The sequence below is a fragment of the Pan paniscus genome, chromosome 19 (genome assembly GCF_029289425.2).
Source record: "Pan paniscus chromosome 19, NHGRI_mPanPan1-v2.0_pri, whole genome shotgun sequence".
NCBI classification, from domain to species: Eukaryota; Metazoa; Chordata; class Mammalia; order Primates; family Hominidae; genus Pan; species Pan paniscus.
Window position 1 is genome coordinate 25,528,587 of NC_073268.2, and position 14,275 is coordinate 25,542,861.

The 14,275-nt window shown below is 45.6% G+C and overlaps 1 protein-coding gene across 2 annotated transcripts in view; it reads left to right on the plus strand.

Moving 5' to 3' along the window:
- The window catches only part of MED1 (mediator complex subunit 1), a 47,975-nt gene that overhangs the window by 26,042 nt on the left and 7,658 nt on the right, over positions 1 to 14,275 (plus strand). For both annotated transcript variants that reach the window (XM_034941965.3, XM_034941966.3), the window contains 6 exons: positions 1,562 to 1,673; positions 2,479 to 2,603; positions 2,855 to 2,973; positions 6,342 to 6,543; positions 10,927 to 11,022; positions 11,135 to 11,240. In XM_034941965.3, coding sequence (XP_034797856.3) covers positions 1,562 to 1,673; positions 2,479 to 2,603; positions 2,855 to 2,973; positions 6,342 to 6,543; positions 10,927 to 11,022; positions 11,135 to 11,240 — 760 coding nt within the window. The remainder of the gene's footprint in view (positions 1 to 1,561; positions 1,674 to 2,478; positions 2,604 to 2,854; positions 2,974 to 6,341; positions 6,544 to 10,926; positions 11,023 to 11,134; positions 11,241 to 14,275) is intronic.

Genomic DNA, 14,275 nt, shown 5'->3' on the forward strand with positions numbered 1-14,275 from the left:
CTAATTCTTGTATTTTTAGTAGAGATGGGGTTTCACTATGTTGGCCAAGCTGGTCTTGAACTCCTTACCTGAAGTGATCCACCTGTCTTGGCCTCCGAAAGTGCTAGGATTACAGGTGCGAGCCTTGGCGTCAGGCTCCTTTATTGTTATTATAATTTGGCATGGGGGACGGGGTAGGTCTCACTGTGTTGCCCAGGCTGGCGTACAGTGATTTGATCACAGCTCACTACAGCCCCCGAAGTCCTGGGCTCAAGCCATCCTCCCGCCTTGGCCTCCCAAAGTGCTAGGATTACAGGTGTGAGCCAGTGCACCAGCCTGTCCTTTTATTATGATCCTACTTAAATGCATTCTGAAGAAAAAATAAGTAAATATTGATACTGAACCCTTCAAAAATGATGTTTTTGGACTGCATTGTTTCTTGTGTTTTATTTACTGACAAAAATTGTTGGTTGATTAGAAAGGTAACTTTCAGGATTTCTAATTTTTTTTTTTTTTCCCCAGACAGAGTCTCACTCTGTCACCCAGGCTGGAGTGCAGTGGTGCGATTTCGGCTCACTGCAACCTCCGCCCCCCAGGTTCAAGTGATTCTCCTGCCTCAGCCTCCTGAGTAGCTGGGATTACAGGCGCCTGTCACCACACCTGGCTAATTTTTGTGTTTTTAGTAGAGATGCGGTTTCACCGTCTTCTGCAGGCTGGTCTTGAACCCCTGACCTTGTGATCCACCCGCCTCAGCCTCCCAAAGTGCTGGGATTACAGGCATGAGCCATCACACCCGGCCTGATTTCTAAGTTTTATAGGAACTACAGGCCGTGCCTGGTGGTTCATGCCTGTAATTTCAGCACTGTGGGAGGCTGAGATGGGTGGATCAACTTTAGGCCAGGAGTTTGAGACCAGCCTGGCCAACCTGATGAAACCCCCATCTCTACAAAACATACAAAAAAATTAGCCAGGCATGGTGGTGCATTCCTGTAATGCCAGGTACGTGGGAGGCTGAGGCATGAAAATTGCTTGAACCTGGGAGGTGGAGATTGCAGTGAGTCGAGATCACACCATTGCATTCCAGTCTGGACAGAGTGAGACTCTGCCTCCAATAAAAAAATAAATAAATAGGCTGGGCGCAGTGGTTCACACCTGTAATCCCACCTGTAATCCTAGTCCTTCGGGAGGCCAAGATGGGCGGATCATGAGGTCAAGAGATCGAGACCATCCTGACAAACATGGTGAAATCCCATCTCTACTAAAAATACAAAAAATTAGCCAGGCATGGTGATGGGCGCCTGTAGTTCCAGCTACTTGGGTGGCTGAGGCAGGAGAATGGTGTGAACCCAGGAGGCGGAGCTTGCAGTGAGCTGAGATCGCACCACTGCACTTCAGCCTGGGTGACAGAGCAAGACTGTGTCTCAAAATAAATAAATAAATACATACATAAATAAATAAGGGAATAACAGCATCTGATAAATTATAGCTGACAAATATTGCAAAAATTAACCTCTTAAAACATACTGTGATTCCCATCATTTGTATTACTTTGAGGAATACCCTTTTTCTTTCCTATCCCCAGTTTCTCGATCTTTGGGCATGAATGCATCAGTGACAATTGAAGGAACATCTGCTGTGTACAAACTCCCAATTGCACCATTAATTATGGGGTCACATCCAGTTGACAATAAATGGTAAGTTAAATATAATTTTAGAGTAGCAAAGTCAATTTTTCTCAAAGCGCAGTATGTAACAAGTTTTAACCTGGCTGTTACCCCACTTGAATTTCTAGAGGTTGGCCTTTTGTTTTATCCATTCATTGATTTCTCTTTTGTTTGATATCTGAGTGTTCCTCTCCAAAGTCGGCTCGTAGAACACATTCTCTGCACTGAAAGGGAAAGAAGAGAACTGTGCTAATTCCTCTGGCTTAATGAGTGCCCCCTTTTATCTTACGTTCATTAGTTACATTGGAGTAACAACTGGAGAACATGCCTCAGGATAAATGTTTGATTAAATTCTACAGTGTTAACCAATAGCATGTCTGGGAATTGGGGGTAGGAAGTTTCACAGAGTGAGCTTTTGAGAGTTTGTACTTATGTGTCTGTGTGATACATACATGTTTAAGAATAGGTGTTTGTGGCCAGGCGCGGTGGCTCACGCCTGTAATCCCAGCACTTTGGGAGGCTGAGGCAAGTGGAACACCTGAGGTCAGGAGTTCAAGACCAGCCTGGCCAACATGGTGAAACCCCATCTCTACTAACAATACAAAAATTAGCCGGGCGTGGTGGCCGGCACCTGTAATCCCAGCTACTCACGAGGCTGAGATAGGAGAATCCCTTGAACCCGGGAGGCAGAGGTTGCAGTGAGCCAAGATCACGCCATTGCACTCTAGCCTGGGCATTAAGAGGGAAAATCTGTCTCAAAAAAAAAAAAGGTGTTTGGGTTTTTCATTTTTATATCAAGTCAGAATCCAACCCTTCCACCCTCTTTTTTTTGAAGGACCCCTTCCTTCTCCTCAATCACCAGTGCCAACAGTGTTGATCTTCCTGCCTGTTTCTTCTTGAAATTTCCCCAGCCAATCCCAGTATCTAGAGCATTTGTTCAGAAACTGCAGAACTGCACAGGTGAGTTTTGAGCATCAGGATCTAGTACTTGTTATAAGTGTGAAAAAGAAACTTCAAAGTCAGGTTATCATGACGTCTTTCAGTCTTACATGCCTCATTGAAGTATTACTGGTAAAGATGTTATAGTGCTTAGTACTAGTAAATGCTTAGTAAGTACTCTTTTGGGTGAATGAATGTAGATATCAAGGGGAAACTGAGCTGTCAGTGTTTTCATCTTAACATGATCATTATATTGATTCTTGTTTTTCCAGGAATTCCATTGTTTGAAACTCAACCAACTTATGCACCCCTGTATGAACTGATCACTCAGTTTGAGCTATCAAAGGACCCTGACCCCATACCTTTGAATCACAACATGAGATTTTATGCTGTAAGTAAAGCCCTAGGGAGCTACAGTGTTGTAGGTTATGTTTGGACCCAAGATCATAATCTTCCTTTATAGCATTATTGAGGTCAGATAAGTTTCTTCAAGACTGCTGGATCATGTCCTATTTCTTTAGTAAGGCAGGAAATTACAGAAATCTCAGAAATGGGCTGGGCGCGGTGGCTCACACCTGTAATCCCCGCACTTTAGGAGGCCAAGGCAGGCGGATCATGAGGTCAGGAGTTCGAGACCAGCCTGGCCAACATAGGGAAACCCTGTCTCTACTAAAAATACAAAAAATCAGCCGTGTGTGGTGGCGGGTGCCTGTAATCCCAGCTACTCGGGAGGCTGAGGGAGGAGAATGGCTTGAACCTGGGAGGCAGAGGTTGCAGTGAGACAAGATTGTGCCATTGTGCTCCAGCCTGGGTGACAGAGCGAGACTCTGTCTCAAAAAAAAAAAAAAAAAGAAATCTCAGAAATGTATTGAAGTAAAAGGGCATGAGCTTCCATTAGGAAACAACAATGTACATTTCTTTGTTGAAATTTTGGGTGATTGGCCAGGTGCAGTGGCTCACACCTGTAATCCCAGGAATTTGGGAGGCCAAGGCGGGTGGTCACTAGAGATCAGGAGTTTGAGACCAGCCTGGATAACATGGTGAAACCCCATCTCTACTAAAAATACAAAAATTAGCCGGGTGTGGTGGAACATGCCTGTAATCCCAGCTACTTGGGAGGCTGAGGCAGGAGAATCACTTAACCCGGGAGGCAGAGGTTGCAGTGAGCCAAGATTGCACCACTGCACTCCAGCCTGGGCAACGAGCGAAATTCCGTCTCAAAAAAAAACAAAAAAACAAAAACGAGGCTGGGCGTGGTGTTTCACACGTCTAATCCCAGCAGCACTTTGGGAGGCCGAGGCAGGTGGATTACAAGGTCAAGAGATCGAGAGCATCCTGGCCAACAGGGTGAAACCCCATCTCTACTAAAAAAATACAAAAATTAGCTGGGTGTGGTGTCATGCACCTGTAGTCCCAGCTGCTCGGGAGGCTGAGGCAGGAGAATTGCTTGAACCCAGGAGACGAAGGTTGCAGTGAGCCAAGATCGCACCACTGCGCTTCAGCCTGGCAACAGAGCAAGACTCCGTCTCAAAAAAATAAAAAAGAAAAAGAAATTTTGGGTGATAGACTTTTTTTTTTTTTGAGACGGAGTCTTGCTCTGTCGCCCAGGCTGGAGTGCAGTGGTGAGATCTCAGCTCACTGCAAACTCCACCTCCCGGGTTCATGCCATTCTCCTGCCTCAGCCTCCTGAGTAGCTGGGACTACAGGCGCCTGCCACCATGCCTGGCTAATTTTTTGTATTTTTAGTAGAGACGGGATTTCACCATGTTAGCCAGGATGGTCTCGATCTCCTGACCTCGTGATCCACCCGCCTCTGCCTCCCAAAGTGCTAGCATTGCAGGCGCGAGCCACCTTGCCTGGCGGGGTGACAGACTCTTAATGGTATTTTGAACTTTTAGAATATCATAATTAGGTGTTATAAATTCTTACTGTTTAATTCTTTCAAGTGCCATGAGCTTAGAATCTGGAAAGATCCTGAAAGTACTTACAGAGAGGAAAATGCTGAAAGCAGTAATTAAGAGGCTGGGCACAGTGACTCACACCTGTAATCCCAGCACTTTGGGAGGCCAAGGCAAGGCAGATCACTTGAGCTCAGGAGTTCAATACCAGCCTGGGCAACATGGCAAAATCCTCTCTTTTTTATTTTTTTATTTTTTGAGATGGAGTCTAGCTAGCTCTGTTGCCAGGCTGGAGTGCAGTGGCGCGATCTCGGCTCACTGCAACCTCCGCCTCCCGGGTTCGAGTGATTCTCCTGCCTCAGCCTCCTGAGTAGCTGGGACTGTAGGTGTGCACCACCACGCCCAGATAATTTTTGTATTTTTAGTAGAGACGGGGTTTTACCATGTTGGCCAGATTGGTCTTTATCTCTTGACCTTGAGATCCACCCTACTCCGCCTCCCAAAGTGCTGGGATTACAGGCGCAAGCCACCATGCCTGTCCTTTTCTTTTCTTTTTTCTTTTTTTGCTCTTGTTGCCCAGGCTGGAGTGCAGTGGCACGATCTCGGCTGACTGCAACCTCTGCCTCCCAGGTTCAAGCGATTCTTCTGCCTCATCCTCCGGCAAAATCCTGTCTCTACAAAAAAAAAAATACAAAAATTAGGCAGATGTGGCCGGGAGCGGTGGCTCACGCCTGTAATACTAGCACTTTGGGAGGCCGAGGCGGGCAGATCATGAGGTCAGGAGATCGAGACCATCCTGGCCAACATGGTGAAACCCCGTCACTACTAAAAAACACAAAAAATTAGCTGGGTGTGATGGCGGGCGCCTGTAGTCCCAGCTACTTGGGAGGCTGAGGCAGGAGAATGGCGTGAACCCGGGAGGCGGAGCTTGCAGCGAGCAGAGATCGCACCACTGCACTCCAGCCTGAGCTACAAGAGCAAGACTGTCTCAAAAAAAAAAAAAAAAAAAAAAATAGGCACATGTGGTTGTTCATGCCTTTAGTCTCAGCTGCTCGGGAGGCTGAGGGGCTTCATCCTGGGAGGTAGAGATTGCAATGAGCCAAGATTGCACAATTGTACTCCATACTGGGTAATGGGAGTGAAACCCTGTCTCAAAAATAATAATAATAATAATAAGGGAACGTTCCAAAACCTCATCTGGACTTGTATTTATCTGAATCTTTTACAATAGACTAAAGTAGTGGTTACCAAATTCTGGCTGCATTATTATTATATAGGTGTTTTATTAAAAACAGAGAATTTGCAGCCGGGCGTGGTGGTTTATGCCTGTAATCCCAGCACTTTGGGAGGCCCAGGTGGGTGGATCACGAAGTCAGGAGATGGAGACAATCCTGGCTAACACAGTGAAACACTGTCTCTACTAAAAATACAAAAAAAATTAGCCGGGCGTGGTGGCGGGTGCCTATAGTCCCAGCTACTCGGGAGGCTGAGGCAGGAGAATGGCATGAACCCGGGAGGCGGAGCTTGCAGTGAGCCGAGATCGCACCACTGCACTCCAGCCTGGGCAACAGAGGGAGACTCTGTGATTTTGCATTTATGGTTTAGGAACCTCTTTAATACAGATTTCTGAGGTAGTTTTTATGTTAGCTAGGTTAGGAAATCACTAGCATAGTGCATTTACTAAAAAGACATCTTTTCAGCCTAATTAGTAATTGATTGACATTTATAATATCAGCTGATGAAAACATTCACTGTGGAGACTTTTCTGCACTTTTTTGAGTAGTAGGTTTTTTCAGGATACTTTGTGGTTGGAATACAATAGGTAACTAAATAGCACTCGTTAACTGTTCTTTTTGCCCAGGCTCTTCCTGGTCAGCAGCACTGCTATTTCCTCAACAAGGATGCTCCTCTTCCAGATGGCCGAAGTCTACAGGGAATCCTTGTTAGCAAAATCACCTTTCAGCACCCTGGCCGAGTTCCTCTTATCCTAAATCTGATCAGACACCAAGTGGCCTATAACACCCTCATTGGAAGCTGTGTCAAAAGAACTATTCTGAAAGAAGGTACTGCCTTTCCTTTGATATGCTTACTGGAAGATGGAAACTTACTTCTCCAGTGGTTCTTTAATTGGTGGCCCAATAGAATCACCTGTAGAACTTAAAAAAAGTTTTTTTTTTTCATATTTGGCATAAAAATCAAGCAAATTAGCTGCACGTGGTGGTGCACGACTGTAGTCCCACCTACTTGGGAGGCTGAGGAAGGAGAATCGCTTGAACCCGGGAGGCGGGGGTTGCAGTGAGCTTAGATCATGCCATTGCACTCCAGCCTGGGCGACAGAGCAAGACTCTGTCTCAAAAAAAAAAAAAAAAAAAATTCAAACGTGGAGCTTTTAACACTACAGATGATGGCCAGGTGTGGTGGCTCACGCCTGTAATCCCAGCACTTTGGGAGGCCAAGGTGGGCAAATCACTTGAGCCCATGATTTGAGATCGGTCTGAGGAACATGGCAAAACCCCATCTCTAGAAAAAAGTAGCCAGTTGTGGTGGTGTGCGCCTGTGGTCCCAGCTACTCGGGATCCTGAGGCAGGAGGATTGTCGCTTGAGCCTGGGAGGCAGAGATTGCAGTGAGCTCAGATTGCACCACTGCACTCCAACCTGGGTAACACAGTAAGACCCTGAATCAAAAACAAAACACCAGGCTGTGTGCAGTGGTTTGTGCCTGTAATCCCAGCACTTTGGGAGGCCGAGGTGGGCAGATCACAAGGTCAAGAGATTGAGACCATCCTGGCCAACTAGTGAAACCCAGTCTCTACTAAAAATACAAAAATTAGCTGGGTGTGGTGGTATACACCTGTAGTCCCAGCTACTTGGGAGTCTTAGGCAGGAGAATCACTTGAACCCAGGAGGCGGAGGTTGCACTGAGCTTAGATCATGCCACTGTACTCCAGTGTGGGTGACAGAATGAGACTCCCTCTCAAAAAAAAAAAAAAAAATCACAGATGCTGTGTTTCCACACGAAGATGAACTGAATGATAATCTCAGTGGGAAGAGTTGGGAATCTAAACTCCACAAATCATTTTGATGGAACCAGTCTGTAGACTAGCATTTGGAGACCACTGCTTTTTGCAATGTTCTTAACTCTTTTTCTGAACATAGTAATGTAACTGGGTATTTTAGGGGCTGTATCCTGTAGCAGATATACATAAGGTAGAACTTGGAATGGTGTAGTGAGAGAGGCTTTTTTTTTTTTTTTGAGACAGGGTCTCACTCTGTTGCCCAGACTGAACCACAGTGGCATGATAACAGCTTTCTGCTGCCTCTACCTCCTTGGCTCAAGCGATCCTCCTGCCTTAGCCTCCCAAGTAGGTGGGGCTATAGGCACGTACCACCAAGCCTGGCTAATTTTTTCTGTAGAGACAGGGTCTCTCTATGTTGCCCATGTTCGTCTCTAACTCCTGGGCTGAAGCGATCCTCTTGACTAGGCCTCCCAAGGTGCTGGGATAATAGGTGCCACCGTGCTTGGCCAGTTTTAGGTTAAATTTTAGGTTGTTAGGAGAGTGCTTCCCAGGTTTAGTTCTGAGTATGTTTTCTCTCCCCATTGTTTGGAGAAGTTAATCTTACAGCTTTAAGAAGGTTTAGCCCTTTTTTCTCTCAGGATTCTGGAATGCTGATAAATTTTTTTTTTTTTTTTTTTTTTTGAGACGGAGTCTCACTCTGTTCCCCAGGCTGGAGTGCAGTGGCATGATCTTGGCCCACTGCAACCTCCGCCTCCCAGGTTCAAGCGATTCTCCTGCGTCAGCCTCTGGCTAATTGTTTAAATTTTTTTTAGTAGAGATGGGGTTTCACCATCATGGCCAGGCTGGTCTTGAACTCCTGACCTCGTGATCCACCCTCCTAGGCCTCCCAAAGTGCTGGGATTACAGGCGTGAGCCATGGCACCCGGCCTAAATGCTGATGATTTTCAAAGGCAGTTGGCTATTAGAAGCTTTGCTGTAAATTTTGGCTGTTCTAGCTAACCATAGTTAATTTTAAAAATCTTAAGTCAGAAGCGCTCTGTTGATAGATATGTGTCAGTGCCAGTGATAGACAATAAGAAATAGGGAAGGCAAATCAGATCTCTTTTATTTTTATTTATTTATTTTTTGTTTGTTTGTTTTTTGAGACAGAGTCTCACTCTGTCGCCCAGGCTGGAGTGCAGTGGCGCAATTTCGGCTCACTGCAAGCTCTGCCTCCTGAGTTCACGTCATTCTCCTGCCTCAGCCTCCCAAGTAGCTGGGACTACAGGCACCCGCCATCACGCCCGGCTAATTTTTTTGTATTTTTAGTAGAAACGGGGTGTCACCGTGTTAGCCAGGATGGTCTTGATCTCCTGACCTCGTGATCTGCCCGCCTGAGCCTCCCAAAGTGCTGGGATTACAGGCATGAGCCACCACGCCTGGCCTTTTTGTTTTTTTTTTTGAGACGGAGTCTTGCTTGGTCACCCAGGCTGGAGTGCAGTGGTGTGATCCTCACTCACTGCAACCTCTGCCTCCTGGGTTCAAGCAATTCTCTTGCTTCAGCCTCCCAAGTAGCTCGGATTACAAGTATCCACCACCATGCCAGGCTAATCTTTGTAGTTTTACCAGAGACGGGGTTTCGTCGAGTTGGCCAGGCTGGTTTTGAACTTGTGACCTCAGTGGTCTGCCTGCCTCGGCCTCCCAAAGTGCTGGGATTACATGCGTGAGCCACCATGCCCGGACTTTTTTTTCTTGATACAGGGTCTTGCTCTGTTATCGAGATTGGAAAGCAGTGGTACAGTCATAGTTCACTTTGGCCTCAAACTCCTGGGCTCAAGTGATACTCTTCCCTCAGGCTCCTCAAGTCGCTGGACTATAGGCATGCACCTCTACATCTAGTCAAATTTTAAAGAAATTTATATTATACTTTTTATTTCAGTGTACATATTTATACAGCAACATTTTTTTTGTGGAGATGGGGTCTTGCCATGTTGTGTAGGATAGTCTTGAGCTCCTGGCCTCAGGCGATCCTCCCACCTCAGCGTCCCAAAGTGTTGGGATTACAGGCATGAGCCACTGTGCTGGGCCAGGAGATTCTTCTCATGGAAATAAAAATTGCTTTAGAAATGAGAAATTTTTAGTAGTTGGAGTAATAACATAGAGCATATATGTTCAAAGTTGTGGCACTTCTGTTTCATGTGTTAAAATGCCTTAAGAAGTCTCCAGATAGCTTTAGGGCATTTAAAAATGAGTTTTCATAAGGCAGTTATGGAGCTAATCCTATAGAGAGGCATGCTTTTTACAAAGAAAGTATATGATCCTTGTGTCTAGGCTGCTAGCACATCTGGCATAAGAACATATGATGATGGCTAGATATATGTGGAATAAATACATTATTTTAGATTATAGCCTCTATATCTCTGCTTGCCAAACTATGGGCTGCACATCTAACAGCTGCAAACACTTGATAGAAAGCAGAGTTTATGGCAGTTGTTCTGGATATCTACTTATCAAGTAGAATGAGACACTCGGCCACTTTTATTTTCAGAATTCACTTTTACATTTTAGGGATTAAGTTTCTTCATCTTGGAAAATTGAAAGTCTAGCTACTTTTGTTCTGGAGAAATTTATAACAAACCGGCAGGTTCCTTGGAATCTGATTCCTTCTGTCATCTGTGGATGACATAGTAGGTTTTGTATGTGAAAAAAGTGTGCGATTTAGTTTCCAAGGAGGGAAAGAGAATTTCAGTCTGTACATTTAAGGAATGTTATTTGTGTGAAGTCTTTTTTTTTTTTTTTTGAGACAGAGTGTTGCTCTGTTTCCCAGGCTGGGGTTCAGTGACATGATCTCGGCTCACTGCAACCCTTGCCTCCCAGGTTGAAACGATTCTCCTGTCTCAGCCTTCTGAGTAGCTAGGATTACAGGTGTGCGCCACCACACCCGGCTAATTTTTTTTTTTTTTTTTTTTTTTTTTGAGATGGAGTCTTACTCTTGCCCAGGCTGGAGTGCAGTGGCACGATCTCAGCTCACTACAACCTCCGCCTCCTAGGTTCAAGTGATTCTCCTGCCTCAGCCTCCTGAGTAGCTGGGATTACAGGCATGTGCCACCACGCCCGGCTAATTTTGTATTTTGTATTTTTAGTAGAGATGGGTTTTGTCCATGTTGGTCAGGCTTGTCTCGAACTCCTGACCTCAGGTGATGAGCCCACCTCAGCCTCTCAAAGTTCTGGGATTACAGGCCTGAGCCACTGCATCCGGCCTCTTTTTTTTATTTTTTAGTGGAGTTGGGGTTTCGCCATGTTGGCCAGGCTGGTCTTGAACTCCTGACCTCAGGTAATCCACCTGCCTTGGCCTCCCAAACTGCTGGGATTACAGGCATGAGCCACCGTGCCCAGCCTGTGTGAAGTCTTATATTTGGTTGTTTTATGATCTTTCTCTTTGCCTTTTAGATTCTCCTGGGCTCCTCCAATTTGAAGTGTGTCCTCTCTCAGAGTCTCGTTTCAGCGTATCTTTTCAGCACCCTGTGAATGACTCCCTGGTGTGTGGTGAGTTGTGTGGGTGGCTAACACCTCTCATGGAGCGGTTTGGTCCCTATGTCTTTTTTGGAAAAGTCAGAAGCTAAATCTAAAACAATTCCCTATGTATTTTGTCTTTCAGTGGTAATGGATGTGCAGGACTCAACACATGTGAGCTGTAAACTCTACAAAGGGCTGTCGGATGCACTGATCTGCACAGATGACTTCATTGCCAAAGTTGTTCAAAGGTAGCCTTGGCCCTTTTTCATCTGAGTCCCATTTAGAGATGTATAAAGAATGTTGTTGAGTAGGGCGCGGTGGCTCACGCCTGTAATCCCCACACTTTGGGAGGCCGAGGCAGGCGGATCACGAGGTCAGAAGATCGAGACCATTCTGGCTAACATGGTGAAACCCCATCTCTACTAAAAATACAAAAATTAGTCAGGCGTGATGGCGGGCACATGTAGTACCAGCTACTCGGGAGGCTGATGCAGAAGAATAACTTGAACCTGGGAGGTGGAGGTTGCAGTGAGCCAAGATCGCGCCATTGCACTCCAGCCTGACGACAGAGCAAGACTCCGTGTTTTTGTGTTTGTTGTAAAAAAAAAAAAAAAAAAAAAAAAGGCCGGGCATGGTGGCTCACGCCTGTAATCCCAGCACTTTGGGAGGTGAAGGCGGGTGGATCACGAGGTCAGGAGATTGAGACCATCCTGGCTAACACAGTGAAACCCCGTCTCTACTAAAAATACAAAAAATTAGCCCGGCATGGTGGCGGGCGCCTGTAGTCCCAGCTACTAGGGAGGCTGAGGCAGGAGAATGGCATGATCCCGGGAGGTAGAGCTTGCAGTGAGCTGAGATCATGCCACTGTACTCCAGCCTGGGCAACAGAGTGAGACTGTGTCTCAAAAAAAAAAAAAATGTTGTTTTCAGAATTAGCATGAATTTCAAATAAAGGAGCAATTTAGTTATTGCTTTGATTTCACCCTTCTCTGCTTTCAGATTCAAAGTAATCTAAGCTTTGTTTTTTTTTTTTTTGAGATGGAGTCTTGCTCTGACGCCCAGATTGTACAGTGGTACAATCTTGGCTCACTGCAACCTCTGCCTCCCGGGTTCAAGTGATTCTCCTGCCTCACCCTCCCGAGTAGCTAGGATTACAGGCATGTGCTACCACACCTGACTCATTTTTGTATTTTTAGTAGAGACGGGGTTTCACCATGTTGGCCAGGCTGGTCTCGAACTCCTGACCTCAGGTGATCTGCCTGCCTTGGCCTCCCAAAGTTCTGGGATTACAGGCGTGAGCCACTGTACACAGCCAGCTTTTTTTTTTTTTTTTTTTTTTAATGATATTACTATGAGAGTAATGGGAAGTAAAGTAGGTAACTTCAGGCCTGGAATTATGGTACTTTAAGGCAGGAGAAAGCCATAATAAAATACAGATATTTTTCTTACCTATCCTGTGTGCCAATTCTTCATAGATGTGACATTTTTATCTTTTTATTCTTTTATTTTTTTATTTTGAGACAAGAGTCTCACTCTGTTACCCAGGCTGGAGTGCAGTGGCGTGATGACGGCTCACTGAAGTGTTGACCTCCGAGGTTCAGGTTATCCTTCCACCTAGACCTCCTGAGTAGCTGGTACTGCAGGTGTGAGCCACTGTGTCTGCCTGAGCAGATTTCACAACTTAAATGTTAGGCTGGGCGTGGCAGTGCATGCCTGTAATCCAGCACTTTGGGAGGCCAAGGCGGGCAGATTACTTGAGGTCAGGAGTTCGAGACCAGCCTGGCCAACATGTTGAGCTCTCATCTCTATAAAAATACAAAAATTAACCGAGCATGGTGGTATCCGTCTGTCATTCTAGCTACCTGAGAGGCTGAGGCAGGAGAATCACTTGAACCTGGGAATCGGAGGTTGCGGTGAGCCAAGATTGCGCCACTGTTCTTTAGCCTGGGTGATGGAGTGAGATTCTGTCTCAAAACAAACAAACAAACTAACTAAATAAATAAAAATATAAAAATTAGCCAGGTGTGGTGGCAGGTGCCTATAATCCCAGCTACTCAGGAGGCTGAGGCGGGAGAATCGCTTGAACCTGGGAGGCGGAGGCTGCAGTGAGCCGAGATTGTGCCACTCCACTCCAGCCTGGTAGACAGAGCAAGATGCCATCTCAAAACAAACAAAAAGCCAACTTAATTGTTACGTGATAGTTAAGCCAGTATGCATCCCAGAACCATTAATATGTAATTTTTTGAGATTTTTCTACAGCTGGGTCTGGCAGCCTATTTTTGTAAATAAATTTTATTGGAACACTGCTGTTCATTTACATGTCTGTGGCAGATTTCTAGGTAATATTGCAGAGTAGGTGAACAGGAAACAAGACCTACAAAGCCTAACGTATTACTATATGGCCTTATAAGAAAAATTTGTGGCCGGGTGCGGGGGTCACCCCTGTAATCCTAGCACTTTGGGAGGCTGAGGCGGGTAAATCACGAGGTCAGGAGTTCAAGACCAGCCTGGCCAAGATGGTGAAACCCCATCTCTACTAAAAATACAAAAATTAGCTGGGCGTGGTGGCGGGCTTCTGTAATCCCAGCTACTTGGGAGGCTGAGGCAGAGAATTGCTTGAACCTGGGAGGCGGAAGTTGCGGTAAGCCAAGATCATGCCACTGCACTCCAGCCTGGATAACAGAGCGAGACTCTGTCTCAAAGAAAAAAAAGAAAAAAAAGAAAAATTTGCTGGCTGGGTGTGGTGGCTCACGCCTATAATCCCAGCACTTTGGGAGGTGGGTGGATCGCCTGAGGTCAGGAGTTCGAGACCAGCCTGACTGACATGGAGAAACCCTGTCTCTACTAAACATACAGAATTAGCTGGGCGTGATGGCGCATGGCTGTAATCCCAGCTACTCGAGAGGCTGAGGCAGGAGAATCACTTGAACCTGGGAGGTGGAGGTTTCAGTGAGCCAAGATCGCGCCATTGCACTCCAGCCTGGGCAACAAGAGCAAAACTCCGTCTCAAAAAAAAAAAAAAAGAAAAAAAAATTTGCTGACATATGTTCTAGAGCAAAACGTTTGCAAACTGAGGTTTATGAATATAAATTTATCTGGAAAATAAAAAGTGCTTTGCTTTAAAATAAACAAGATTTATAACAGAAATAGCACTTCTTATAATAGTGTAGGTTTGGGATGATCGAAGTTATTAAGGTTTAGTACTTAATGGGTCAAGAGATTTTTCTTTTCTTTCTTTTTTTTTTGAGATGGAGTCTCGTACTGTCACCTGGGCTGGAGTGCC